Source organism: Nicotiana tabacum, chromosome 14 (assembly GCF_000715075.1).
Source record: "Nicotiana tabacum cultivar K326 chromosome 14, ASM71507v2, whole genome shotgun sequence".
Taxonomy (NCBI): Eukaryota; Viridiplantae; Streptophyta; class Magnoliopsida; order Solanales; family Solanaceae; genus Nicotiana; species Nicotiana tabacum.
Window position 1 is genome coordinate 69,959,285 of NC_134093.1, and position 10,841 is coordinate 69,970,125.

The 10,841-nt window shown below is 38.8% G+C and overlaps 1 protein-coding gene across 2 annotated transcripts; it reads left to right on the top strand.

The window, feature by feature from the left end:
* Positions 1–1,960: 1,960 nt before the first annotated feature.
* Positions 1,961–10,333, top strand: LOC107815007 (DEAD-box ATP-dependent RNA helicase 40). Of its 2 annotated transcripts, none has more exons than XM_016640512.2 (8): positions 1,961–2,138; positions 3,016–4,238; positions 4,583–4,813; positions 6,271–6,339; positions 6,881–7,150; positions 7,230–7,580; positions 8,267–8,544; positions 8,717–10,333. In XM_016640512.2, exons 2-8 carry the CDS (start codon positions 3,027–3,029, stop codon positions 9,789–9,791), a joined length of 3,486 nt encoding a protein of 1,161 aa, XP_016495998.2. In that variant the 5' UTR covers positions 1,961–2,138; positions 3,016–3,026; the 3' UTR covers positions 9,792–10,333. The 2 variants fall into 2 exon arrangements, with proteins under 2 accessions (XP_016495998.2, XP_075085751.1); XM_075229650.1 differs by having other exon boundaries at positions 2,026–2,138; positions 3,020–4,238.
* The last annotated feature ends 508 nt before the right edge of the window (positions 10,334–10,841 follow it).

Here is a 10,841-nt window from a genome sequence, read left to right on the forward strand (position 1 = left end):
ATTGCCAGAGAAATTGCCTATATTTGTAATTTTAGAGCTTCACATGGAGTTAGGAACATAGTACAATAACTTATGTTTTAGCAATAGCTTTTCGTTAGGGATGCTATTTGAGTAGCTGAGATGTATTTAGATAAAAGTTGTGATCGCTTAGCTATGGTTATGTATTTCTTCATGGTGATTAATAAAATAAATTTAATTACCAAAGACAGATCAATTTCCTTTTTTAATGCAAAAAGACTATTATAAGACAAAATTAGAGCAATTGAATTTTTCTAAAATATTTATTTCATATTTTCTCAGAAATAGTTCACAAAGTTTTAAATGACGTGTACAATCAAAATTTTGATTTGTAAAATATATTTCTTACCTCAAAATTTAGTTTTGAATCATTTGCAATGTATTATAACTGTTTGATTCTTTTGACTTTCTTTCACACCAATATTAATTTTGTATATTATCATTCATTTGTTCACAACACTAATCGCAATAAATAAATAATAATATCAAAAATTAAATTAAACGTAGTTATATTCCTCCGGTGTTTGATCTCAGTTTTCATAATTTAATTTTATTGAAGTAAAATATTATCATTTTAAATTTTAAAAATAAGTAAACAAATAACGATTAAGCCAAGCGTACTAGGTTTTGTGCTTACTATGGTTAGATTATAAATTGAGTAATAAATATAGCTTGGAGAAATTTTTTATCTTATTTTATTTTGGTTTGAACGGCTTGATTTCTTAGTGTTCAAAGGCAATTGGTATTTGGTAGTAGAAATCAAATTCTGATTAGGATGGGTATAAAAGAGTCTTTTATCCAATTGTGGAATTGTTTCTTTGAAGGAAAATTTTATATTTTAGAATAGATTGAGTCCCAACAGAAAAATGTTACTTAGTCCTAACCCAAAATTATATTTATACCCATTATTAAATTGTTACAAAACGGAAATATTAACTTTAAAGGGCAAAAAGGTCGATCAATTTATCGAGGATATTTTTGTCTTTTAACATTTAACTTTCTAACATTGGCGCTTTTATAATTATATAGATACATAGATAAAAATTAAACATGAGCTTACTTCATATTTACAAGGAGATCATGAGAAATATCATAAAAGTAATATGCATGTCATTATGTCCAGAATAAAGCAAGTTATATTCCAATTCACGAGTGCATCTTTTATCAGAAAAACTTAGCATAAAGATAAAACAACAATTTTAAACAAATAAAAAACAAGATGCCAAAATCAAATGACGAAAATCTACTTTTTTTTTTCCTCAACTTTCTCCTTATGGCTCGAGTAAATAATAATTTCAGTTTTTGTATTATTATTGTAAGTGTACACGTAAATTTTAGCTAAAATTTAGCTTTGGGTGAATGGAATTCCTAAACCTACCATCTAGCCGACCATATAAGTTTTTAGAGGGAATACAACATCTAACATGTAAAATGATGTAGTTAGTAATAATTTAATTATTGTGTTAGAATAAAATCAACATTTATGTGCATAGAATATAATCAACATGTATTACTCGAACAAAAATTATCACTATCTAATTCTTTGCTTTTACAAGAGAGTGTAATAAAATCACATGAGTAATGAGTAATATACATGTCATTATATATATTACAAAGCAAATTATATTCTATGGCCATGCATGCATCTCTCTTTTCCACGTTAATTTCTTCTTTCATCACGCAAAGAATTGAAAAACCAATTTCTAAACTAACTTGTTGGACACTCTTTTTCATTCATCTTTCATTTTATATGTATTAACTTTTTATAAAACCACATTTTTAGGTTACCAAACCACTTTTCCCCCTTTTTTCTCCATTATCAAGGAGGAAAAATGATGAAAAAGGATATTTCATTTTTACCTAGGATATTTTTTATTATTCTACAGCGTAAGCTTCAGACCGTGAATGAGCAGCACCCATAAGGGGGTCCTACTCCTAGCCAACATGGAGGAAGGTCCATATTTAAACAATGGTCCAGCAGGCAGGCAATTCTTATTCTCTCCTTGAAAGACCTGAACCCTAAAACTTCAAATTCAGCGTCCATCCTCTCCTGTCCGCTCCATTTCACAGAAACCGGAGCTCGGCGCTGAACAAGTTTCGGTCAAGGTTTCTGATTTAAGGTTTGATTTCGGCAGATCAGTTTTATTGTCTTCTTCAACTAATGGTGTCTGTGTTTGCGTGTTTCTTTTTATTCTGTGAGAGTCCTATTACATGCATGAATTAGTTGGAATTTTCTAATTTTGGTGGTTTACTAAGGAAAAGTTCTCGTTTTTTTGTTTTCTTTTGCTTCAAGTGCTGTGTTTGGGATATGCTTTTAGGTTTTGAGTATCTGAATACAGCTAATTTAGTTTCTTTCATGTTGACCTTCCAATCAAGTTTATATGGTCTGCTTAGCTCCAACGGTTTATCATATCGGGAATTCATACAAAACAGTTTTCTTTTTATATATTTATTTGTTTATCTACTTAATTATTTATTTATTTATTTATTTATTTTTGTGTCTGTCTGGTGATGAGTTTGCATCGTTTGCTATTGTTGTATTTGTTTTTGTTTCTGAGTTGCTGGAATATAAGGAGGGGGGGGGGGGGGCGCATAAAAGTTGATTAATGACCAATCATTCCGTTTATTTACTCGTGGATGTTGAAGCTAAAGAAATAGATTCATGGTTTAATATCTTGGTAGTCAAGGTGTTAATATTACAAGTTGACCATTCACAGCAGATATGGGGTTGAAAATGCTAGATAGATTGTACCACTGCTAAGTTTGTACTGTCAACTCGACAGACATAAAGCTATCGTTTGGGCTTTTTATGCTTGTGAAATACAAATCTGGCGTTTGGATTGTTTTCATTGGGAATATCTGTTTAATATTATCTGATTTACTTGATAGTAGTATTCTTGTTAGCGCATATTCACGCTTAGTCTGTACTACAGTACCTTTTGCTTGTTATTGTATCTGGTGAAGTCATATATGACGTTTTATCATGGATTGCCTTAGGTAGCTTAAGTATGCCAACTGCTGAGGCAGCTCCGGCTTCCTTAGGACCTCGTTATGCACCCGATGATCCAACTTTACCGCAACCTTGGAAGGGCTTAATTGACGGCAGTACTGGGTTATTGTACTACTGGAATCCAGAAACTAATGTTACTCAATATGAGAAGCCATCAGCTTTAGCCCCTCCACTGCCGCCTGGTAAACCACCGGAAGCTGCTACACCTAAGTTGGCTCCTATACCAGGAGCTAGTACAGTGCAACAAAATGATGCTCATGGCCAACAAAGCCAGCAGGCGTGTACTCAACAAGGCCAACAAATGACACAGATGTCCCAACATTCACAAGTAACACAACAGGTACCGCATGGATTACAAGGTGTTTCAATAGGGCAGCAACAAGGATCAGCAGCGGGTCCTGCTATGCAACAGGTACCCTTTACGCTGCAGTTTCGACCCCAAATGATCCAGCAGCCTGGTCATCAGATGCCATCTCAAATGGGGCAAACTCCTAACCAGCCAGGCCCACATGTTTCTCAACCGGTGATGCAACAAATAATGCCACAACAACTTGGCCCCCAAACACAAGCATTTCCAGGTGTACAGATGGGACAGCCACATGGTTATCAATTTTCTCATCACCAGACACCACAGACACCACAGCATATTACGTATTCACAGAACTTGCCTCCACAAGGACAGCAAATTCCACAGCAGAATCAGCATGTTCCGCAGAATCAACAGTACTCCCATCAACAAGAGCATAAAATGGGATTTCAGCAAAGGGAAGATGTTGATTTCCCCCATGGGAGACAAGTTGGGTTTTCGCCACAACAAGTTCAGCAAACTGGTGCATCCTCTACTCAGAATCTGCCTATGGGGACTGGATCTGTTATCAGACCTCAGATGTCTGCTCAGCCTGCTCAAGCTTTGCCGTTTGGTGGGTCTTCTGTAAATATTCAACAACCATCATCTTTGGGGCAGTGGCAGCAAAATGCAAATGATTCAGGTCACAAGCCACCCGGTCCACGATTTCCCGGTGAAATGGGCTCAGGTATGGTACATGGCCAGGAGCTGGATACGCCTCCAGTTGGATCAAAGGGTTATGAGGAAAACTCGTTTGGAAGAGGAGGAAATGAGTATTATTACACCAGTAACATGGATGGTCGGATTAGGCCTCCGCCTCAGCAACCCAAGCTTGCAGCTATACCTATAGCAAGAAATCGGCATGTATGTTATTTCCATATCATCCGTTGCTTTTTTTATTTAGATGTGATTTTCCATGTCCATGCATATTGTGACTTTCTATGCCCGATTAATTTTGTCTTTTGTTAGTAACTTCATATGACCTGTTGCCAGAATCGCAGTTTTCATCATATAGTTATTTTATTTCATGCTTATTTTAAAAAGGAAAGTTTTGTGCTTCATATGTTATATTGCTTGGCAGTTTAATATATTGTACTGATAATATTTCCCCTTGTGCATGTTTTTGTATGACATTTGCATCGCTTGTAAAATTTTCCTAACCAATGAGACAATGAATGTAAACATTTGTTGCTGCAATTGTTCATTAGGAAACGAGAATGGGTGATCCTCCGCTTCAAAATCCAGCACCGGCTCTTCCTAGTGGGTTCAATAGTACAGGTGGTCCTCCAATGCAAAATATCTATGGTCAAGCAGCTGGTGGCCCCCCATTTCCAAATCCTAACCTCATGAGGCCACCTGCAGCACTCACTGGACCTCCTGGAGCTATTCATCCATCGCCCGTTGAGGTTTACCTTCAGAAGCATGAAGTGACTGCGACAGTATGTATCCCATCATCTGTTGCTCTGATCCAATTTTTCCCTCAAGTAAAGGGATGGAACCATGTTCATGTTTATCAGTCAGTCTGGCTTCTTTTGGGCTCTTGAGAGTTGAGAGATTTTGTGTTCTTTCTGCGTTATTCTAAATTATCACCTTTGCACAATGTTATCATTTAAAATCCAAGTACTTGTCATATATTTGGGGAGAAAAACTAGCATTATATCAGGTAAAATATTATGTGCTGGTTGTGTTTTGTCGAAGCACAACCAATATTTATGCTGAGGGCCATCTGACTAGTAGGGAAATTGTTTGCTGTGATGACATTTTTCCTGCCTTGGCTCATCTTATCTCCTACTTTCATGTTTTAGAAAAGCAGTTAGAGATGCTGTTAAGTTAACTGTTTCCTTCTTTTTGGCCTTGAGTGAGTGGATTTGTTTCACTAAAATCTTTTCCGCCGTCTTTCTAATTCTTCTGTTTATTGTTTGGTTATGACTTATGATCAATACTCTTTAAAGAAAATAAATAGATACTAGTGTAACATTTTATATTGTTCTCGCGTGGTATCTTCATATTCCATAATATGTAAAAGTATGTTAATCGATGAGCATGACTTACTGGATCTGTCTTGAACTTCTCAGTAGCAAGTTTGCAGTTAAGTACGCAAATACTAATAAAGAATATACAAGGTCTCATCCAAGTCCGATACTTATTTTTAGTTTACAACAGAAATGCAGAAGCAAGTTCAAAGAGGCTTGACTTTGTCAAGAGTCAAGACCTTTGCTTTGAAAGGGTAAATTATACTTAATTGTCAGTTCCGGAGCAACTTAAAACATCATAACAAAAAATGTGGTTGCCTCCCTGGAACAAGAAAAGCAAGAAGAGGCAGCAGCCTTGATAAACCATTCCGAGACTTTATTAAAGTAACTGGAGAATGAGATATATGCCTGTTCTATTTTTACCTATTGCTTGGCTCCTTTAAATCATTGAATATGAGAAGTTATTTTGAATCTAGTCATGTCTTTTTCCCTTCCTGTCTTCAGCTGAAGCTCTTCCACTATCTTTTAACGAGTTGTTCTGAACAACTAGGCTATTGGTCTTTAGGGGTTCGAATTCCTCTCCATCTTTGTGGATATGTAAATTTTTTCATCTTTCTTTTTTGGGGTTGTATGTTAGCGGATGCCAGTGGTATATCTACAATTAAAGTTCTACAATGTCGTATTACAAGTTGTAGATTTTTGGGGGCCTTATGTTGACTACCTTGCTTCTGGTATTCTGAGTTCTAGTTGAAGTTAATCATAGAATTGTTTGCATTTGATGTTATTTTCTTGCTGTCAATCATTGGTATAAGCTTTGTGGTTTAGATAATCTTGAGTACACTTGTCTGTGTTTCATTTGCTATCCAGGGGTATCATTGGTTATTCTGAAAAAAGTTGGTCCTGATGTTTACTTAATTGCCTAGGGTGGTGATGTCCCCGCTCCATTCATGACATTTGAAGATACTGGCTTCCCTCCAGAAATACTCAGAGAGGTAAGTGTTCTTCTCAATCTTGATCAGTTGTTGGTTATTCGAAGGATTGTAGGATCTGCTTTGTCCCATTTTTATTTTTATTTTAAGAACATGCCACAAGCTTATCAATTGTTGCTTGTCGCAGGTGCGATATCTGCTCCACAGGAGGAGCACATGTCGTACGCTGTAGTGTTATCCTCATTATTTGGCAACAACTGTTCTGAGTTTTTGAGGCTGCAAAATGGAAATTGGAGCCTCTCTTGCGTAGCTCTTGAAGGGTAGTTGGCCCTTCAGACAAATTCCAATAGATGACTGGGTTTCTAGCTTATTGCTCCGGGTCTTCTGTTTTAGTTGCTCCCTTTTGTTGCCTCGAGTTGCTTCAGTAAGCAACTGCATCCCATGTGTTTCTTTAGGATTTTCCTTCATTTTTTTATCTTTGCCCTTTTCTTTTTTAATTAGTTTTCATGCTACTTGCTTCAGTATTCTGCTTGAAATTATTAACTGTGTGTTGATCTTTTTACCATTTGTTCTCTAGATATTCATTATGTGTCATCTTTTCCAGATTCATGTTGCGGGATTCACTTCGCCCACTCCCATTCAGGCACAAACATGGCCCATTGCGTTGCAAAATAGGGATATAGTAGCCATTGCCAAGACAGGTTCTGGCAAAACATTGGGCTATCTGATTCCTGCATTTGTCCACCTTAAGCGATGCCGCAATAATCCTCAAAATGGCCCAACAGTAGTGGTTTTAGCTCCAACACGAGAGCTTGCAACACAAATACAAGATGAAGCTCTTAAATTTGGCCGAGCTTCAAGGGTTTCTTGCACAGTGAGTTGATATATGATAAGTTTGTCATTTTAGCTCTGTTACTTTCTAGAGAAGATATCGATCAACTCTTTTATTTCAGTGCTTGTACGGAGGTGCACCGAAGGTTCACCAGTTAAAAGAACTAGAGCGCGGAGCAGACATTGTTGTTGCAACTCCTGGTCGGCTTAATGACATCCTTGAAATGAAAAGAATTGACTTTAGGCAGGTTTCTCTTCTCGTGCTAGATGAGGCTGATCGAATGCTTGACATGGGCTTTGAACCTCAGATTCGCAAGATTGTAAATGAGATACCCCCACAAAGACAAACACTTATGTACACAGCAACCTGGCCCAAAGAAGTGCGAAAAATAGCTGGCGATCTTCTTCGAAATCCTGTCCAGGTTAATATCGGGAATGTTGATCAGCTTGCAGCAAACAAGTCTATCACACAGGTAATTTGGAGCAGTTATTTTCACTCTCATGTACACTGCCTGGAATATCCATGTGAAGCAACCAGCTACTGTAGTACCAACACTTAATTGCCCTTTATTTGTTTCCAGCAAACTTCTCCAACAATTAGTAACTGGCTTTGGGTTGCCGTGGTCTACTGAAAAATGATCTTTTTCTGGTTATAAATGTTGCTCCCTTGATCTTTGATCTTTCGATTTATAAATTGCAGATATGATAAACAGGTGGTGACACTGTATTTTCATTATTACCTAATATATTATTCTCTTTCTTATGCTGTTTAAGCGTCTGTGTCTGTTTCTTGGTTTCTGACAACATAATAACATGATTCCCTTCCAGATGGTTATCAAATTTGAAACATTGATAGAGGACTCTAGATGCAAACACCAATTTATCCATCTAATTTTGTTGCTTGCTTTATAGGGAGAAGTGAGAATGCTGACATGAGTAACGAAAAATTCTGTGTAAAGCTCGATTGCCTGCCAGTGGAAGGTTTTGGCATCTAATGTAGTGGGTGCTGTTATGTGTTGTCAAACAAGTGTTCCCCTTGTTTTACATGCTGCAGTTTCATTATTTTTCCTTCTTTGTCTGGGGTATTTCATCAGCTACTTCTCTTTTTATCTTTCCCCACTTTTTACGTGATGATTGCAAATGCGAAATACTTGTGCAGTACGTTGAAGTAGTCCCGCAAATGGAGAAGCAGAGACGGTTGGAGCAGATTCTTAGATCCCAAGAAAGGGGTTCTAAAGCTATTATATTCTGTTCCACAAAAAAGTTGTGCGACCAACTTGCACGCAGCATTGGCCGAAGCTTTGGAGCCGCAGCTATTCATGGAGACAAGTCCCAGGGTGAGAGGGACTGGGTTCTCAATCAATTTCGCTCTGGTAAGACCCCAATTTTAGTAGCAACTGATGTTGCTGCTAGAGGACTGGACATACCCGATATTAGGTGAGAACCCCCTTTTTCATTTGATGTTCTTAGAGTTTGGATATGTTATCGGGATGTGGAAACCATTTTCTGTTAATGAGTGCTGCTAAATATTATGCTCCGTGTCTCCTTTTATTTGAAATTGTAGTATCGTAAACCATTTATGTCATTTTAAGTTCTCACTATGGTGCAGAGTGGTGATCAACTATGATTTTCCGACTGGGATTGAGGATTATGTTCATCGAATTGGAAGAACTGGTAGGGCTGGTGCAACTGGTATTTCATACACCTTTTTATCTGATCAGGACTGGAAATATGCTCCAGATCTAGTTAAAGTTCTGGAAGGCGCAAACCAGCACGTGCCTCCGAATGTAAGAGAGATGGCTTTACGTGCTGGTGGCAGGGATAGAGGTGGAATGAACCGATTTGATCTTGTTGAGGGTGATGGTAGCCGCACACGCTGGGATTCTGGTGGCCGTGGTGGGATTAGGGATGGTGGGTTTGGTGGCCGTGGTGGGATGAGGGATGGTGGGTTTGGTGGCCGTGGTGGGATGAGGGATGGTGGGTTTGGTAGTCCTGGTGGGATGAGGGATGGTGGGTTTGGTGGCCGTGGTGGAAGGGAGAGCAACTTTGGTAGCCGTGGTGGGAGAGATGGTCACTTTGGTGGCCGTGGTGGGAGAGATGGTCACTTTGGTGGCCGTGGTGGGATGAGGGACAGCTATTTTAGTGGCCGTGGTGGCAGGGGTGGCGCAGTTGGTGGTTGGGACAGGAATGCTCGGTATGATAGCTCGGATGTGCGAGGACGTGATAGAGGCCGAGGGCGTGGGCATTTTGACAATAGAAGAGACATGCCGAGTCGGAGTCGAGGAAGAAGTTACAGCCCTAGTCCGGAGAGGGTGCGAACATGGGGTAGCCGAAGCAGGAGTCGCAGCAGAAGCAGGAGTCGCAGCAGAAGTCGCAGCAGAAGCAGGAGCTATAGCAGGAGTTACAGCCGGAGCCGCAGTTATAGCCCAAGGCATAGTCGCAGCTGTAGCCGCAGCCGCAGCCGTAGTCACGATAGATATCAAAGGAGGCCACGCCAATCTAAATTCGATCAGATGGAACCAGATCCAGGGATGTCAAATGTTCAGGTTGCTCCATCTGGGATGCCTCCATTGTCTATAGGTGCACCAATTGATGGATTTTCTGGAGCTGCACCAGTGGAATTTAAGCCGAATATGGAGGTAGCTCCAGAATCTGGTATGTCGCCCATGTCTCCAGGAACATGAGGAAATGGCTTTCCAGGAGTTGAGCCCATAGAGCAGAACCCTTGAATTGGAAGCTCCAGTTGGTTGGTATCAGTGCATTTCTACAACCTTTGGAGGTGGCTGCGGAGTAATCTGAATGATGGTTCTATGTATTTATTCTTGAGAGATGACGGTAGATACTATGTCGAGTTTGGGTGAAATGGATATTGTTGCTTCAGCCATTTGCAAGTGCGATGGACTTAACTGCGCCTTGTATGTCCAGTATTTTCTAGGCGGTTTCCCTGGAGGAACGTTGATTGTGGACACGGAGACGTCCATGCTCGTCTCTTTGGTCTGGTTTTTATATATTGCCCTCTTTCAAACTTTTACCTACTCTCTTCTCCAATCTTTTCGTTGAGGACCTTACCCCATCGTTATTTTTTTCTTTTGGAGGGGATGGGGGTGGAATTCGTGTATGGTTTTGGTTGATCATCTTTATTGTTACTTTATGATAATCCATCGAATAGGTTTAAGGATGTATTTAAAATTTGTTATTCCCTAATACAAGTGCAATCTAAGAACAAGTGCAATTTGTTCGATAAATTTGAATTTTCTTTGGTAATCAAGTTGGGTTAAGGATTGGGCCTATGGATATTATCCCCTAGGCCAGACCTTCCCGAGAAAGTTCCCAAAAGTAAATATTTTGAGGAGCTATCTACAATTCTAAGTTGGAGCATCATTCCAATAAAGACTTCCAGTTTTGATATATTAGTTCGGCAAGACGCTGATAATTGATTGATTAAATAAAGGTGTTTTTTTTTATCCTATACACTATTATGAAATCTTATTATCAAAATTGTCCTAGCTTTGGAAATTACTCGCCATAAACACGTTTTCCCTACAAAAAAATATACATTCGTTTAAAATGGACTCCTTATTTCGGTATACTTCTATTTTTAGATGCGGGATTTTTGGGATAGAATATGTTTCAGTTACAAAATTTAGACGGTAAAAATCTACAACAAACATAATACGCAATCATCGCCCAATTTTTGCATAATCCTTCTAACGCAGATTTCCTCTGGTTTTCCA